At 51.0% G+C, this 18,459-nt stretch overlaps 1 protein-coding gene across 9 annotated transcripts in view; it reads left to right on the top strand.

Annotated features, from left to right (window-relative positions):
• The window catches only part of NOD1 (nucleotide binding oligomerization domain containing 1), a 63,594-nt gene that overhangs the window by 20,149 nt on the left and 24,986 nt on the right, over window positions 1–18,459 (top strand). For 2 of the 9 annotated variants that reach the window (XM_035020834.1, XM_035020833.1), the window contains exons 2-9: window positions 250–385; window positions 2,966–3,279; window positions 4,402–4,576; window positions 6,588–8,412; window positions 11,049–11,132; window positions 13,408–13,491; window positions 14,351–14,434; window positions 17,849–17,932. In XM_035020834.1, coding sequence (XP_034876725.1) covers window positions 3,079–3,279; window positions 4,402–4,576; window positions 6,588–8,412; window positions 11,049–11,132; window positions 13,408–13,491; window positions 14,351–14,434; window positions 17,849–17,932 — 2,537 coding nt within the window. In that variant the 5' untranslated portion in view covers window positions 250–385; window positions 2,966–3,078. The other 7 variants (XM_035020836.1, XM_035020835.1, XM_035020832.1 and 4 more) reach the window with 6 other exon arrangements.

Below are 18,459 nucleotides of genomic sequence, written 5' to 3'. Positions count from 1 at the left end.
GTTACCAGATGCCCATGAAGTGAATTTCTCTACAGTGCCCTGGGATATAGATTTGGTCTACCCTTGGATTCTGTTTACCAGGCCAGGTTCAGCCTTCTCTTTCCTCTTCCACCATCCACACCGTAAGTTCCCGCTGAATTGAGCTAATTCCGCAAATCTGATTAAATCTCAACCAACCGGGGCTTTGGAAATTGTAGAACAACAGCCTCCTTGCTAGCTGGCTGACATGGGATTTGTTGCCTTGCTTAGGTGGCCGTAAATCAGGGGATGGAAGTTTCTGCCTTGGATAGCAAGAGGAGGAGATGTCTGCGGGCTTACCACGGTCAGGCTGAGGGGCGAAATCACTGATTTTGTGTGAATCACAGGCTCGGAAGAGACAAGAGCTGTGAGTAAAACAGGACGGACGTGGACTAGGTTTGAACAGATGAAACATAACACCCATTCCCAGCCTTCTTCCGTCACGGCAGCTACGCCTGCCCAACGCTGACTCAGGAAGTAGGCAGGCAGCTCTCTTTCCGGTTCTCGCAGATGAAGGATCAGCGCAAAGAAAGTCTCACTTTTGTGCTATTATGTCTATAACACCCTCAAATGCTCCTGCGAGCAAACAGGCCTCAGACCTTGGATCTTCCCATGCAGGACTGTTGAGGTGGAATACAATAGCATAGTTTTATTTCCAGCGAATTTATTTTTGTGTTACTTTCTATTTATTGAAAATGATAGTTTTCATTTATAATGGTGATATAATATTTCCTTTAAAATTAATCTGAGTTTTAAAATAGTCAATTTATGGGGATTAAGGAGTCCACTTGCTGTGATGAGCACAGGGGAATCACTAGAGTGTCCACCTGAAGAGAATATAACACTGTGTTAACTATACTAGAACTAAATCAAATGAAAAGCAAAAAAATAAATAAAACAGTCCATCTAAAGCACAAAGTTAAGCAAATAAAGTAGAGGTAGGACTCAATTATGACCAAAATATATATATATATAAGTGAATATGTTACCCGAATGACATTTAGAAAACATTGTCCTGAAGGAAGAAGGTACAGAGAAGACTACAATGTCCTAGAGTTCTGGATTTAAAACTATCCCGTCATCAATTTCATTTGTTCATTCACCATTCATTACAATAGTATTTTCGAAGAAACCTGTCCTTTTTTTTTTGATTTTGCGGATTCTGGAAAGAAATTGAAAATTGAAGATTTCAGAAGAGAAAGTTGTTTTAAAGTATTTTGATTTACTTCAAAGAATAATGCCAGAAACTTAAAAAAGTATCATTAACCCCTAATTTAATTTAATATTACCCACCGGTATCCCTTCAGGGAACCAGTTTTCTAAAGCTGTGGATCCTAAAATAGGTCATACAGTTGACCACAGTGGAAAAGGCTGAATTAACATCTAAGAGACAAGTATACATCTAGTACAGTAGTAACTAACCAGTCGTTTCCATCCCTGAAAGTTCTTTTCGGTAAGGATGTCCCGCCCTCCCACGGCTTAGAGTGTTAAATTGTATTATCTCTTGCTCAGTCACTCAGGTTATAAAAGGGAAGTTATTGCGTGGGGTCCCATTGAGAAATCTCTGTAAGACTTGCAAAGTTCAGGAAATTGATAGATAAAAGAAGGAAAAATGGTTGTGTGTAAAGACCAGGAGACTCATGTGTGACTTGGGGGCGGAAATCCAGAACCGCTGGACTTGACTGTTAATGGATGTGGGCTTGTAAGAGCTACAGTAAAGACACTGACAGGGTTTAGAAGTCTATTATTTTGGGGGCGGTGGGGCTCAACGAAAAAGTTTAAGCACTATCTCTCTGGAACGTGAGTTTTCCTACCTCGACGAGGCACTAAGTGGCCTCTTCAGGGCCTTCTACTTCCAAGATAGTGACCCAATTTATATATACAAGGATGAGTGGAGAAGTGGCGGAAGAATCTTTCGGGACAAGAAAGGGAATCAGTGCAATTTGGGGGTAGGGCAGATGAACCCAAATGAGTTTTTAATACCCAAATAAAAGGGCTTGAGTCCCCGTTTCTACCCAGACAGGAAGTTCAGCAGGTACACGAGGTTTTCAAGGATTTCCAGGGAGATGGCTTTTCGTGGTCATCTGCCACTTGGAAGTCCACGTCCCCTTCCCTCCTGCCCTCCCGCTGCCCTGCTTCACTCCACACATGGCCATTGTTCCTCCTTCATTCCCCAAGGTGCTTGGTATATGGCAGGCTTGGCTGGAGGTGTGAGGATCTCTGGAGCAGTGGTCCAGCGGGGCTACAGAACAACCCGGAACGGGCAAGAGTGATGGCAGCATCCCTGTTCCCAGGTCCCTGGGCTCTGGCTGCCACAGGAGACTTCATGCTGGCTGTCTCCCTCCTTGGGCCGTTTTGGGCTCAGACCCTCTCTCCCACCAACCCTCAACGCCCCCCACAACCAATCATCATTCCTCTGCTCCCAATTCTGAATGCTCCCCCTTCCTTTTTATGGAAAATAATATACCTTTTATCTCTATCCCAGGCTGGGATTGAAGCATACTTTTTAAATTATTATTATTATTTAAAAGATAAGTTTTGCTATACAAAAGGTTGTCTACCTCTGGTCACCCTCCCTAGGCATGTAACCCACAAGCGGAAACAGTTCAATTATGATTTTTTCTCAGATCAGCATCTTTTTTTAAATTTATTTTTTCATTAATTTTTTTTGAGAGGGTGGAGGGGCAGAGGGAGAGGGAGAATCTCAAGCAGACTCAATTGCAAGCACAGAGCCCGAAGTGGGGCTCCATCTCACGATTGCGAGATCATGACCTAGCCAAAGTGAAGAGTCACATGCTTAACTGACTGAGCCGTGCCGGCGCCCCTCAGATCACCATCTTAAGCATAACTCCTCCTGCTTGAAGTACAGAAATTCCAGGACCAAAGAGAAGGGGAGGGATATTTCCCATGGCTTTTGCTTCATTGGTGTTTTCGTTTGTCTCTTCAGGGGCGGCACTGAGAGAGAGAGGTGGGCGCCCTGGATCCTGATTGCCCTTCTGCCAGGAAGACACATGTAGCCAAAGATGAATTTGGGCAAAGTAGTCGCTTGCTCCTTTAGCCATGGAAAAGCAGGGACACAGTGAGATGGGGATAATCCCATCAGAGTCTCATTCCCATGTTAAATTGTTGAAAATCAACCGGGAACTTCTGGTCACTCACATCCGCAACACTCAGTGTCTGGTGGACAACTTGCTGAAGAACGACTACTTCTCTTCTGAAGATGCGGAGATCGTGTGTGCCTGCCCCACGCAGCCTGACAAGGTGCTGGTGACAGGGGCTGGCCTTGACGGGCTGTATGTCTCGGTCGCCGGAAGGGGCTTGTCCCGGTGACCTGAATGAGGACCTCTGGGCATTTGGCACATTGGCGGGATTTCCCATTGGGGTCATTTATAGGACAGAAACACTTGGGTTATCAGCTTATGACACAATTACGTATTTTACTTCTGTGTTCGTGGGGAGAGCAGACTCCGCTTACCTCGCTGCCCTCCTTGCTATGTGTATTGCTTTCCAAACCAGTTGTTTGGAAACTTTTGACGGGGAGGAGGGAAAAAGGAAATGACCATCGAACACTAGCAGTGATGTTCATTCAGTGCCTTTAACCTCCAGAGAGCTGCTCACCGCTGGGTGAGACTCCAGAGAATGGTCTTCCTCCGCGTTAGGAGCAAACACATCCCAGGCTGGGTCCACAGTGAAGACTTTTCCACACTCCACTGTGGGAAGTCCTAACAGCCCTTAATTTCCTTTCAGCTTTGTGTCCCCTCCTGAAAAATAGAATTGGCAAGACCCAAACCTCTTTGGCTGGAGGGGTGACAGAACTTGTTTATAATGGGATCCTGCCAGGCTCCGGGGAAACCAGAGGGTTTCTGGCCGGGGGGGGGGGGGGGGGGGGGGGCGTACAGTAGCTGACTTGTGTGATTTTCCCCCCCTGCATTTTTAATAATACACAAAGCCTTTTTTAGGGTATAACTTAGATGGGGCCCTGTGAGCCCCTTGCTGTGCGGCCCAGCACCCGCCTCGTTCCACCTGTGCCGTAACTTTGTCCCAGCAGCACTCATTCCCAGCCAGCAGCAGTGTGAGCTTAAGACGGACTGGAGACACGGGGAGGATTCCAGGGGTGGGCACAGCTCTCGTTTGTGAGTCTGACCTTTTCACTTTGAGGTTCAGGGAAGCCTCCCGGCTTCTTAGAGCTGTGTGGTTTAATTTCTTACCACGGGGGGTCCCCTTCACAGATTCTAGGCCTTCAACAGGTAGCATCTCACACTGCCGGGGGGACGGTCAAGCTCCAGGCTGTCGTAGGAGCTTGGAGCCCTGCGTGTGAGTCTTCCTGGTAGGAGGTCTCCCCAGGCACTAGCTCACCACCCCTCATGCTTATGCTACCACCAGGTCCGCAAAATTCTGGACCTGGTACAGAGCAAGGGCGAGGAGGTGTCCGAGTTCTTCCTCTACGTGCTCCAGCGACTCGCAGATGCTTATGTGGATCTCAGGCCTTGGCTGTCGGAGACGGGCTTCTCCCCCTCAGAGCTCATTCAGAGCAAAGTTGTCGTCAACACTGACCCAGGTATGAGTCCGCCCCGGGGAGGACTGCAGATGCCAAGCAAAGCCCTGGGGTTTGGAAATGCTGTGGCATGTGGGCTCAGCAGGGCATGAACATGTGGCCCACCATGGCCCTCCACCTCAGGCAGTAGGCCCAGTGCTATGTTCCCCATCATCCAAGTGCCGCCCGGGGGACTGTGGCTGAACTGACCACATGTAGCTGGTCTGACTTAGAGAGAGGCCTGTGAAGGTGTGGGAAGGGCCTCTCTTCTGACTTCCTGCTTGCTTCCCATTCGGACACATATAGACATTTTAATGGTCGCACAAATTCAAGGTTGCGTTTTTTTCCTTTTAAAAATCTTTCCACATTTTATCCTAGGCAAAGTATTCTTCTGTCCCCCCTAGTGGCCAGTCCTGATTTCCCAAGCACAGTGGGACTGCATTAGCTAATCGATTCGTTTTAACAAGTATTGATGGTGTCCCCACTATGTGCCAAGACATTGTGCTGGATGCCAGGGGTACGATGGGGAGCAGACCAGATATGGTTCCGGCTCTCAGGGAGCTCGGAGGCCAGTGCGGGAGGCCCAATAGTAAACGGTCGCAGGAATGTGTGATGGCATGTGGTGACCAGGATGAGAGGAGTTCAGGCTGCTACGAGTGCACGTAATCAGGGCCATGATCTGGTCTGGGCGCCGGGGAGCCTTCTTTCCATGTCTGAGTGCTCTCTAGTTGGAGATACTTGCTGGCAAAATGCCAGCACCAAGGTCCCCAACTCTGATGTTTAAAGAATCCGGTGTGACCTTGAACACAGAAACAGAGGAAAGTGTCCCAGACAATCAGGGGTGTTTGGGGGAAACCAGGCCAACCAGCAGGGTCAGGGCCCAGCTCTTCTGTGGTCGCTGTTAGCTGCTCACTCTTCCTGCTCCTTCCCAGTTCATTCTGCTTCCTTCTCCAGGAGCAAAGGAAAATGTTCCTGCCCGTGATCATTCTTTCAAAAAGACGTCTCCGCTGGTTCCTTTAGCCAACTACTTCAGTAGCTTTTAAAGTATAAGTCACTCTACAAAGCCAGATGTGAAAGACTCCATCTTGTGTGATTCTATTTATACGAAATGTCCAGAAAAGGCAAATTAATAGAGACAGAAAGCAGATTGGCAGTTGCTTAGGGCCAGGGGCAGAGATTGGCTAGAAGTGGGCTTATGATGGAGACGTTTTAGAACTGGATTGTAGTGAGGTTTGCATAACTTTGTAAATTTACTAAAAGTCATTGAGTAGTACACAATGCCTATTGTAAAATATGTGAATTTGTGGTATATAAATTATGCCTTACTAAAGAGATGTAAGAAATAAAATTCATAAATTTTAAGCAGACAACCAACTTGGACTGAGTTGAGGGGAAGAGGTTATAGATGAATTTGGAAATGGGCATGTGTGTCTCATTTTTGTTAACTGAATTATAATTAAAATCCCAAAAGTATTTTAAAGGAATTTACGGAACAGCCTTTTGTCTGGGGAGGGACCACCTCCCTCTCGGTGTAAGCCGCGCCTCTAGCTCAGGTTTGCTGAGCTCCAGGCCCATGTGAGCCTGTTACCCTGTCTGCTCCCCTGGGGGCAGGTGCTAAGTCAGTGACCCCCAGGTGTGGGCTGGGGGCCTGGCGCTGGTGTGCTCTGCGCCATTGAACAAGGCAGTTTCTATCTTAGTTTACTCTCTTTTTGTGCTTTGGCACAGCTCGTTTGTAATCGAGATTAATGTCGAATGGTATATATCTTCTCGCTCATAGTTTTGGCATTTAGTTTTGAGACTTCCCGTTGTTCTCAGAGCCATGTGATAAGCAAAAGAAAGGTTAGGGCAATTTCTTCTACAACAATACGAGTTTCCAGCGCCTGGGCAGCTCAGTCCCGGGAGCCCGTGGCCCTTGATCTCGGGGGTGGTGAGTTGGAGCTCCACGCTGGGTGTAGAGATACCTTAAGTAAATACATGCACTTCTTAAAAAAGCGTTTCACTGGGACCTGGCTGTCCTCCGTCCCCCACCCTCCAGTGAGCAGGTACACGGAGAAGCTGCGACAGCAACTGGACCGTGACTCCAAGTTCGTGCTGTGCTACGCCCAGAAGGAGGAGCTGCTGCTGGAGGAGACGTACACCGACACCATCCTGGAGCTGGTGGGCTTCAGGAACGAGAGCCTGGGCCCGCTGGGCAGCCTGGCCTGCCTCCTGGACCACTGCACCGGCGTCCTCAGCGAGCAGGGCGAGACCATCTTCATCTGCGGGGACGCGGGCGTGGGCAAGTCCATGCTGCTGCAGCGGCTGCAGAACCTGTGGGCCACGGGGCTGCTGGGCGCCGAGTTCAAGTTCTTCTTCCACTTCCGCTGCCGCGTGTTCAGCTGCTTCCAGGAGGGCGACACGCTGTGCCTGCGGGACCTGCTCTTCAAGCATTACTGCTACCCGGAGCAGGACCCCGACGAGGTGTTCGCCTTCCTGCTGCGCTTCCCCCAGACGGCCCTCTTCACCTTCGACGGCCTGGACGAGCTGCACTCGGACTTCGACCTGAGCAGCGCGCCAGACACCTGCTCCCCCTGGGAGCCCGCCCACCCGCTGCTCCTGCTGGCCAACCTGCTCAGCGGGAAGCTGCTCAAGGGGGCCGGCAAGCTGCTCACGGCGCGCACGGGCATCGAGATCCCGCGTCAGCTCCTCCGCAAGAAGGTGCTTCTGCGGGGCTTCGCCCCCAGCCACCTGCGCGCCTACACGCGGAAGGTGTTCCCCGACCGCGCGGTGCGGGAGCGCCTGCTGGCCCAGCTGGAGGCCAACCCCAACCTCTGCAGCCTGTGTGCCGTGCCCCTCTTCTGCTGGATCATCTTCCGCTGTTTCCAGCACTTCGGCAGTGTTTGGGACGGCTCTGCGCAGCTGCCCGACTGCACGGTGACCCTGACCGATGTCTTCCTGCTGGTGACCGAGGTCCACCTGAACAGGACTCAGCCCACCAGCCTGGTGCAGCGGAACACGCGCAGCCGGACCGAGACGTTCCGCGCCGGCCGCGGCGCCCTGCGCTCGTTGGGGCAGGTGGCCCACTGGGGCATGGAGAAGAACCTCTTTGTCTTTGGCCCGGAGGAGGTGCAGGCGGCCGAGATGCAGGAGGAGGAGCTGCAGCTGGGCTTCCTGCGGGCCGTGCCGGAGCAGGGCCTGGACGGCGACCAGCAGTCCTATGAGTTCTTCCACCTCACCCTCCAGGCCTTCTTTACCGCCTTCTTTCTCGTCGTGGACGACAAGGTGAGCACTCAGCAGCTGCTCAGCTTCTTCCACGAGTGGGCACCTCCTGCGGGGGCAGGAGCCGAGTCCTGCTATCCCTCCTTTCTCCCCTTCCAGTGCCTGAAGGGCAGTGGCCTGGCGGGGGAGGACCCCTTCAAGAACAAGGATCACTTTCAGTTCACTAACCTCTTCCTGTGCGGGCTGTTGTCCAAGGCCAAGCAGAAACTCCTGCGGCACCTGGTGCCCGCCGCGGCCCTGCGGAGAAAGCGCAAGGTCCTGTGGTCACACCTGTTGGCTAGCCTGCAGGCCCACCTGAAGAACCTGCCCCGAGTGCAGTCGGGGGGCTTCAACCAGGTACAGGCCATGCCTACCTTCCTCTGGATGCTGCGCTGCATCTACGAGACCCAGAGCGAGAAGGTGGGGCGGCTGGCGGCCAAGGGCATCTGCGCCAACTACCTCAAGCTGACCTACTGCAATGCGTGCTCGGCCGACTGCAGCGCCCTCTCCTTCGTCCTGCACCACTTACGCAGGCGGCTTGCCCTTGACCTGGACAACAACAATCTCAACGACTACGGCGTGCGGGAGCTGCAGCCCTGCTTCAGCCGCCTCACCGTCATCAGGTGAGGACGCTGGGCACAGGGAGCAGCCGGTGGGGCCAGGGCGGGCCAGGCTCAGGAGACACCAGGACGCGCCTCGAGGCGTAGGAGCTCCTGACTTACCCTGGCACTCATGACCACTGGTCCTGGAACACCCGGACCTATTCTGTTTCAGGATGGTAGAGGGCAAGGAAAACAGCTTCCGTGGCAGGAGGCCCCAGCTGGGTGTCCTTGAATGAGTTGCTTAACCTCTCTGATTTCTCATCTGGATAAGGGAGATGCTGGTATCCTAGCAGTTACAGTAGTAACAGCCAGCATTTACTGAGAATGGGTGAAGTGCATTTCAGATTTTACATGATTGAATCTTCCGCCCTATAAGGTGGTAGGTAGTCTTATCTTCATTTGACAAACGAGGAAGTGGAGGCACAGAGATGTTCTCAAGGGCACACGGCAGGGCCACGATGGAGCCAGAATCATAAAGAACCAACCTTCTGAGATTCATGGGAGTCTCAGAGATGGCCCGTGAACGGTTTCTGGCACGTGGGAGCTTTTGTGATTGCAGAAAAAGCAGACTGTGTGCTTTTCGGCCTCAGTTACTTTCCATGATCAAAGCCAGCAGCCCTGAGCTGCCAGGGATCCTAGTACAGAGTGCTGACTCTTGAGGGGTTTCCTGTTTGATGGTTTAGAGGAGAGGCCAGTCCGCTTTCTTCTGTTACCATTTCCTCTATAAAATACACCTTGTAAATCTCTACGAGGGTTTCAGTTCTCATAACTTGGCTCCTGCATTTCTGAGAAGCAGAGGGGATTTGGAACAGATTCTGGGTGCCTGTTACACCAGTGCCACAGTGTCCATTATGTGGGGGATGGTGGGGTGCAGGGAGCCCGAGGCTGCCCTGGCCTGCTCTCTATGCTCTCAGCCTGGGGTGCGCTCACACTCCAGGCCCCCCGTGCTCATCTCACAAGATGGGGCACACCAAGGTGGTGCTCCTGCCCCAGGCAGCTGTCCTCGGGTGACGTTTTCCTCCACACCAGTAAAGGAGAGAGCAGGAGGAAATGGGCAACTCCAGAGAAGCATTTTGAGCTCCTTGAGACCATCAGTTAGGGTTAATTTTGACTGAGAGTTAGTGAAAGCTTAGATAGGTTACAAGCTTGTCTCCCATGGAAAAGTCCAGAGGAGGGCAGTTCAGGGCTGCTATGGTGCCTCCGTGACCCTCAGGAGCCCAGGCTGTCTTCTGCAGGTGGCCAGGCTGCCCTCACTACCTGATATCCACCTCTTGGCCCAAGATGGCTGCTCATTTCCAGCCATTCAGTTGACATTCCAGCCACCAGGAAGAAGAAAGGGCAAAGAAGGACACACCTCATTCTTTTAAGAAGACTTCTCAGCTATTGCTAATGAGACTTCTGCTTAGATTTCATGGAGCAGAACTTAATCCCATGTGCCCAGTTAAAGAAATGGAGGACTCTACTTCTAAGGAAGCACAGATACGGGGTGTGACTAGTAGCCTCTACCACCCTGAGGTGGCCATGCAGTGTGTGTGCGCCCTGTGCCCCAGCACCAAAGTGGGCACCATGGGAGGAGGGGTCCTGAGCATCGGACCTGATCATTTTGATGTGGCCTGAAAATCAAACTTTTACTTGTTCAGCCTTTGACTTATTACAGAGGTCAGCTTGTGGGCCCACGTTGGCCCAGGGCTTGTGTTTGTAAATAAAGTTTTATTGGAACACAGCCACACCCATTTGTTTACACATCGGCTGCTTCACACTACAGAGTCAAGTAGTTGTAATGGAGACCACACAGCCCACAGACCCTAAAATATTTGCTCTCTGGCCCTTTAGAGAAGAAGTTTGCTGACCCTTGGATTATTATCTCACCCACTCCTGATACCTCACTCTCATCCATCGCGGAGCCTTACTGTGTCTTTCAGCCTCACCTAAATAATGGGGTGGAGGGTTGAAAAAATCAGGGTAGTTTGTTATACAGGTTACTTGGTAGTAAAAGCATTTCACATTTTAGCCACATCAAAACATCCTGTTAGTATGGGGATTGTGCAGAACCATTCCAGCGAGTGGCTGGTCCTCGTGCAGGAGACCGCCATCATCCCGAGGGCTCTCTTTCCCTGCCCCCTCTGTGGATGGGACTTCCAGATGGGGAGGCTGTCGGCATTGTGGGTGAGACCGTTCTCTGTGTTCTGCCTTTTGCAGGACATCCACTATCTCTGGCCCCACTTGCAAGACAGGGGAGCGTTCCCTCGTCCAGCTTTTCATCACTAGAAGCAGCTCCTCACGGTTCCAAATCCCATGGCCCCTGCTATGCAGTGAGAACCACAAAGAGGGCCTGGCTGACATGGAGGCCACCCACAAATGACGGATGTCAGAGCTGGCTGGCCTCGCGCGTCCTTTATGTGTCCCTCGTAGCCCTCCTGTTGGGTCGGGGCTGTGTTGTAGCCTGCTGCCCGGCAGGTTCTGGGTGGGTCTGTCGGCCCCATGACGACTGGGCTTTTTAGGAGCTATTTGGCTGACTGCTCTGGCCACCCTCTCAGGGGGTGTTTCTAGCTGGGAAAACTCCGGGACCTACAGGCTCCCGGGTCCTTGTGGCATGGATGCTGCATCACAGTGAGCAGCTGCCGTGATTTGTAACTTTCCTTGCTGTTTTGTTTCAGACTCAGTGTAAACCAGATCACTGACAGCGGGGTAAAGGTGCTATATGAAGAGCTGACCAAATACAAAATTCTGACCTTCTTAGGGTACGTATTCCTGAACAGCGCCAGGCCAGGGATGTAGCAATAATACAGAGGAGTGGGGAACTGCCATTCGTGTGGGTCGCTGGACGGTTGGGATGATGGCCGAGGCACCAGGAAGGTCCCAGACGGGGAGCTGGGAGTCCTGGGTCCTGCTCTTGGCTTGGCCAGCAGCCCACTCTTTGAGCAAGTCGGGAAATGTGGCGGAGCTGCAGGCTTTTCACTCGCGTATTGGGATCCTAATATAGGCAAGCGTTTGATGGTGGTGATTGGGGTTTGCTGAGGGAATAGCTGGGGATATGGGTTTTTTTTTTAAGATTTATTTATTTGAGAGAGACTGAGCTGAGCGGAGGGAGGGGCAGAGGGAGAGAGAGAATCTCAAGCAGACTCCCCACTGAGAGTGGAGCCCGACACAGGGCTCAATCCCAGGACCCTGAGATCATGACCCGAGCCAAAATCAAGAGTTGGACGCTTAACCAGCGAGCCACCCAGGCGCCTCTGGGGCTATGTTTCATAAATGCTGGATACTGTTTACGCAGTAGATTCACCACTACGGGCCCATGATCTCTCATCCAGAGCCCTGAGGGCCAGACACCAATCAGAATTCAGTGTACGTGCTGTATGGTGGTGATGTGACCAGTGAGGTCAATTTCAAATACTTTAATATTTCTGCAGCAAAATGTATGACTCGTCAAAGCAGTTAGGATAAAGACCATGAACGGCGCCACATCAGGGGCCAGAAGGGTTGTGGAAAGCTTTGGGTTTTCAGAGCCTCTGGGAGTTGGAGTGTGAGCGCTCGTGGCCTCTGCTGACTGAGCTGCAGCCTGTCGTCAGCCCCCGGGCCTGCCCTCCCTCCGCGGTGGAGCGGGGCCCTGGGAGTGGCCTGGGAGCTGTGTGTGACTGAGGAACGCTTGGAACCCGTCCAGTTACCACCTTCAGCTTCTCTCTGCCTTCTTGCTGAATTGGTATCGGGGCTAAAACGACTAACAGGGAGCAGCGAGGAGGTTCCAACACTCAAACATTTTCCCCTCAAGATGCTGCTTGTAACCTGAATCGAACAGTACCCGTCGCGGGCTTGGGGTGATCGCCTGCCGTTGTCCTGATGCCCTGTGGGGGAGCTGTGACTCCTGCTCCTTATTACAGATGCTGAGCCGAGGCCGGGCCAGTGGCAGAGCTGGCTCTGAACCCGGCCTGCGAGACCCGGGAGCCCCAGACTGCTCTCCGTGTGTCCTTCCTCTCTCCTTTCAGCCCAGACCTTAGAAATCGGCAGCCAGCACATGCCCACTTTAAAAATGGTCATTAAGATGACACTGGGACACAGGAATAAAAGGCACAGAGTAAGGAATATAGTTAATGATATGGTTTTGTTTTTCAACAGAAATATTTTTAATTTGAATTCAATTAATTAACATATATATAATAATATAATGTATTATTGGTTTCAGAGGTAGAGGTCAGTGATTCATCAGTCTTATGTAGTACCCAGTGCTCATTACGTCATGTGCTTTAATGCCCATCACCCAATTACCCCATCCCTCTACCCCCCTCCCCTCCAGCAACCCTCAGTTTGTTTCCTGTGATTAAGAGTCTCTTATGGTTTGTCTCCCTCTCTGATTCTGTCTTGTTTTATTTTTCCCTCCCTTCCCCTATGCTCCTCTGTTTAGTTTCTTAAATTCCACCTACTAGTGAGATCATATGACACTTGTCTTTCTCTGACTGACTTATTTCGCTTAGCATAACACCCTCTAGTTCCATCCACGTTGTTGCAAACGGCAAGATTTCATTTTGTGATGGCTGCATAATATTCCATTGTATATTTATATCACATCTTCTTTATCCATTCATCTGTCGATGGACATCTAGGCTCTTTCCATAGTTTGGCTATTGTGGACGTTGCTGCTATAAACATTGGGGTGCAGGTGCCCCTTCGGATTACTACATTTGTATCTTTGGGGTAAATACCCAGTAGTGCAATTGCTGGGTCAAATAGTAGCTCTATTTTCCACTTTTTGAGGAACCTCCCTACTCTTTCCAGAGCGGCTGCACCAGCTTGCATTCCCCCCAGCAGTGGAGGAGGGCGCCCCTGGTCAGTGATACTGTAAGAGTATCCTATGGTGACAGATGGTAGCTACACTTGTAGTGAACATAGCAAAGCTTACAAACTTGTGGATTCACTATGTTGTACACCTGAAACTAATGTAACACTGTGTCAACTACACTTAAAAAAAAAAAAAAGCTGAGATTGGGATCCTAAAGTCTCACACTGTGCTCTCTATCGAAGCCTGTACAACAACCAGATCACTGACGTCGGAGCCAGGTACATCGCCAGAATCCTGGATGAGTGCAAAGGCCTCACACACCTGAAGTAAGTGGGGGGTAGGCGTGGCAGGTTATTCAGTAGCCCCTGTGGTCACCCCTTCATTATGCAAACGGTATAAATGTCACTCATAAAGAGCACTCGCCCTAAAGCCTTCTGCTTGCCCAGAGCCATACTGGTCAAGTGAGGAGACCTGTGTGTGGAAGGTAAGCTGTCCACATGGGGGAATCATGGCCTGAGGGGGAGGCTCGGGTTTCCGCAGGGCCAGGGGAGGGTCTGGCTTCTGGTTCACGGTCGGGGCCTTTCTGCTGGGTCCTCACATGGTGGAAAAGGAGGCAAGGGAGCTCAGCGGGGGGCAGGGGAGCTCTTATAAATCACTGATCCCATTCACGACAGTTCCGCCCTCATGACCTAATCACCTCCAAGGGCCCTGCCTCCTAATACCATCACCTGAGGGGTTAGAGTTTCACCATATGGATTTTGGGGGGACACAAGCATTCAGACAGGGCACCCATCTGGTTGCCAGGAAGAGCTGGATCGTTGGCCCTGTCCCAGACATGCTCTGCCAGAGGTGACTCGGAGGAGCCCCTGGTGCTGCCCAGGTGACAGAACGCACACCTTGGCCACTTGCAGCCGAGGCGGGAACCTCCCGGGTCTGCTGAGGGAAATGAGGGACACACTGAAGGCCATTTAAAGAACCCCCGGGAAAGCTTGGGTCCCTAAGTTTCGGCAGAGACAGCGACCAGTGTCCTGGAGAGGATTCTGATGGCTCTCTAGGGTGGTGGGGCCTTCCTTGCAAGGAAGCCGGGGGCATGGGTGCCGCAGGTCCCAGGAGAGCGGGGGGCGAGGAGCTGACAGTGGGCCCCCCCACCGCTGGGGGCTGACCTGTGCACGGCTCTCTCTGCAGACTGGGGGAGAACAAAATAACGAGTGAAGGAGGAAAGTGCCTCGCCCTGGCTGTGAAGAACAGCAAATCGATCTTTGAGATCGGGTGAGTGGAGGCGAACGCGCATATGCGTGTGCTTGCAAGTGTGAGTGTGTGAGATACGCGCTGCTCGGTGTTCGAGCGCGCCACTGCTGATCTCCGACGTAAATCTACCCAGGTCCCGGGCCGGACTGCAGCTTCCCTTGTGCACGCTTGCTTCATTCATGCAAAAGTCCGTTATTCTCACCGCCCGCGAACAGAGGGAGCCGTTCTAGCCTATGTGGTAACTTTCCACAGGCAGGCGGTCTTCACCTTGGCAATGTTCTATACTCCCTGGAGGCTTTTTTGTTCTTTTTTTAAAAGATTTTATTTATTTGACAGAGCACAAGCAGGGGGAGGGGCAGGCAGAGGCAGAGGGAGAAGCAGACTCTTCGCGGAGCAGGGAGCCCGATGCGGGACTCGATCCCAGGACCCTGGGATCATGACCTGAGCCGAAGGCAGATGCTTAACCAACTGAGCCACCCAGGCGCTGAGGCCATTTCTTTTTAATTCAGTTTTTTTTAACTGTGGTAAAATACATATAAAAAGTTACCATCTTAACCATCTGTAGGGATACAGTTCAGGGGCATTACGCATCCTTATCATTGCGCAACCATCACCACTGTCCATCTCCATAATTCTTTTCATCTTGCAAAAAAGCTCTCTACCCATTCCCCGGTAACTCCCGTCCTCCTTCCCTCCGGCCCCCGCCCACCACCCTCCAACTTCTGTCCCTGTGACTTTGCCTTCCATAGGTACCTCACAGAAGTGGCACCATACAGTATTTGTGTCTTTGTGCCTGGCTTACTTCACTCGGCCCAGGGTTCTCAAGGCTCATCCACGCTGTAGCTTGTGTTGGAATTTCCTTCCTTTTTAAGGCTGAGTAACCAACAGTCCACTCTATGTATGCACCGCATTTTGTCCGTTCGTCTGTCAGTGGACACTTGGGTGCCTTCTGCATTTTGGCTTTCATGGGTCGTGCTGCTAGGAACATGGGTGTACAAAGATCTCTTGGATTTCTTTTGGCTAAATACCCAGAAGTGGAGTTGTTGGATCAGCTGGTAATTCTATTTTTAGGTTTTTGAGGAAATGCCACAGTGTTTCCCACAGCAGCCGCACCGCATTACATGCTCGCCCGCAGTGCACAAGGGTTCCGGATTGTCCACATCCTTGCCAACACTTGTTATTCTCTGTTCTTTTGGTAGTAACCATCCTAACAGGTATCAGGTGGTATCTCATTGTGATTTTGATTCTGGAGGCTTCTTCAACCTTTTTATATTGTTATAATTTTTATATTATAAAAAACCCCATAATTTTATGAAATTGACTTTATGAAAAATATACTAAAAATCATCTCAGAAATATTATCAACATTTGAGGTCAGTTAAACTTTCTTGCTCTCACATGCAGGTGCATGCTCTATTTTTTTGAGTATAGTAAAGGTCAAACTGTATGTACAGAATTTTATTCTTTTTCATTTAATCTCATACCACAAGTAGTTTTCCACTCTATTAAAAATTTGATACCGGGGCGCCTGGGTGGCTCAGTTGGTTAAGCAACTGCCTTCGGCTCAGGTCATGATCCTGGAGTCCCGGGATCGAGTCCCGCATCGGGCTCCCTGCTTGGCGGGGGGTCTGCTTCTCCCTCTGACCCTCCCCCCTCTCATGTGCTTTCTCTCTATCTCATTCTCTCTCTCAAATAAATAAATAAAATCTTTAAAAAAAAAATTGATACCATTCAACCGTATAATACACATAACGTTTTTTTTGTAGTTTCAATTTTTTATTTAAATTCCAGTTAGTTAACATATAGCGTATTAGTTTCAGGAGTAGAATTTACAACACCCAGTGCTTATCACAAGTGCCCTCCTTAATGCCCATCCCCCATCTCGCTCATCCTCCCCTCCGCCCCGCGCCCCGCGCCTCTCTCCAGCAAACTGAGGTTTGTTCTCTGGAGTTAAGAGTCTGTTTTATGGTTTACCTCTCTCCCTTGCCCATGTTCATTTGTTTTGTTTCTTAAATTCCACACATGAGTGAAATCATATGGTATTTATCTTTCTCTGACTTATTTCACTGAGCATTATACTCATTAGCTCCATCCACATTGTTGCAAATGGCAAGATTTCATTCTTTTTGATGGCTGAGTAATACTCCACTGTGTGTGTGTGTGTGTGTGTGTGTGTATCACATCTTTATCCATTCATCCATCGATGGACATTTGGTCTCTCTCCATAGCTTGGCCATTGTAGATAATGCTGCCATAAACATTGGGGTGTATGTGTCACTTCGAATCAGTATTTTTATATCCTTTGGATAAATACCTAGTAGTGCAATTGCTGGACCACAGGGTAGTTCTATTTTTAACTTTTTGAGGACCCTCCATACTGTTTTCCAGAGTGGCTGCACCAGTTTGCATTCCCACCAAGAGTGTAAGAGGGTTCCCCTTCCTCCACATCCTCCTCGAATACACATACTTTTTATGCAAAACACTGAGAACTCATTGCAGGGCTCTAGCATCTCCAGGAGGATGGTGGCAGGTCGCTGGTGCGGTGAGAGCCCGTTGCCCAGGCAGCCCCAGGTCTGCTGTGTGTGGGCCGGGCACACAGTGCTCTCAGCCTATTAAAAATAGGTGTCGCTTGCTGTAGGCCAGACGCTATTCTAAGTGCTCTGCATATATTAACTAACAATCCCCACAATAACTCTAGGGGGAATGTTCCTATTAGCCCCATTTTACAGATGAGGAGACTAAGTTCCAAGAGATAATGTAATTCACACAATCTTAAATCCAGATAAAAATCCAGTTAACACCAGAGCCCAGCATCCTGCCTCGCAGGGCCTTGCAGGTTATCCACTGTGGGAGGGAGGGTATGGGGCTTCGTCATTGCAGCTCCCCGCCCAGCCCCCCAGACCACAACAACCCACTAGCACGCTGGAGTAGGGTCCTCTTCACCTAAAAGCAGCATTGCTGGTGAGGTTTCCGAGGGTGCTTCCTGATCTTTGCTTCTTGGAAGACTGACTGTGTCCTCACGAATGTCTCAGAGCCCTGCAGAGGGTCAAATGGATGCTGGCAGTTGGCACCTCCACAGGCTCCCTTTCAGGTTGCTGCCAACCCACATCCTTGGCGGCGGAGGGGGTGCGACAGTCGTGTGCTCGGGCCCTCTGACAGCTCTCTGAAAGCCCACGGTGATCTTCGTCTCTCATGGTGCATCTACCCGATGTGCTTCTGTTCCCAAGGCTTCTGCTGCTCTTATCCCTACATTCCCCTTTGCATTTGAAGCCTAGAGCAGCTTCACTAAGGGGCTGGTGCGGGAATATTCCCCAGGCCGGGGCTCCAGGGACAAAGCCAAGACCTCTGCCTGTGAGCGTACAACCAAGCGTGGCCACCAGCAGCAAGTCAGGGGCGAGCACGAGCTCCCGTTCACCATCTTGCCTCTGCCTTCAGGATGTGGGGCAACAGAATCGGCGATGAAGGAGCAAAGGCCTTCGCGGAGGCTCTGAGGAACCACCCCAGCCTGACCAACCTGAGGTACCTGCTGCTTTCTGAGACCCGCTGTCCCCGGGGTCCAACCTGGGCACTCCGTGTGCTTCCTGGTTTGCGCGGGGAGAAGCCAAGGGGAAGAGAGTGGTTGGCTTTCCTAATGTGTGGGGGGATTTTTCTTTCGTAAACGGTTTTATGGACATGTAAGAAGCATAGCACATTACTGTTCAGCTCGGCCACTTGTCATATGTAACCACCACCCAGAACAAGACCCGGGACTTTGCCAGGCCCTCTGCGGTCTCCCCAGGCTCCTTGGCAGTGGGGGAGTGGGGAGGAATTCTCAAGTCCAGATAACACTGAAAGGGATGCCCCTTCCTCACTCACAGGACAGTGCTGAGACAAAAGGGAACCTTCCTCTCTGTAAAGACCTACTCCTCCCTAGCCTTCTTTTAGTCCTCTGGCCAAATCTCAGAGCCTCGGCTGTCTCCCCATTGCCCGGGTTCTTCCTAACACTGAAAAAGAAATCCAAGTTAGTGGGGGCAACAGCAGAGTTTCTTCTTCATGAGAACAGAGGA

The sequence above is a fragment of the Mirounga leonina genome, unplaced genomic scaffold, assembly GCF_011800145.1.
Source record: "Mirounga leonina isolate KUSES-001 unplaced genomic scaffold, KU_Mleo_1.0 Mir_174, whole genome shotgun sequence".
In the NCBI taxonomy this organism is placed as follows: Eukaryota; Metazoa; Chordata; class Mammalia; order Carnivora; family Phocidae; genus Mirounga; species Mirounga leonina.
This window is presented reverse-complemented; position numbering and strand designations above follow the sequence as displayed.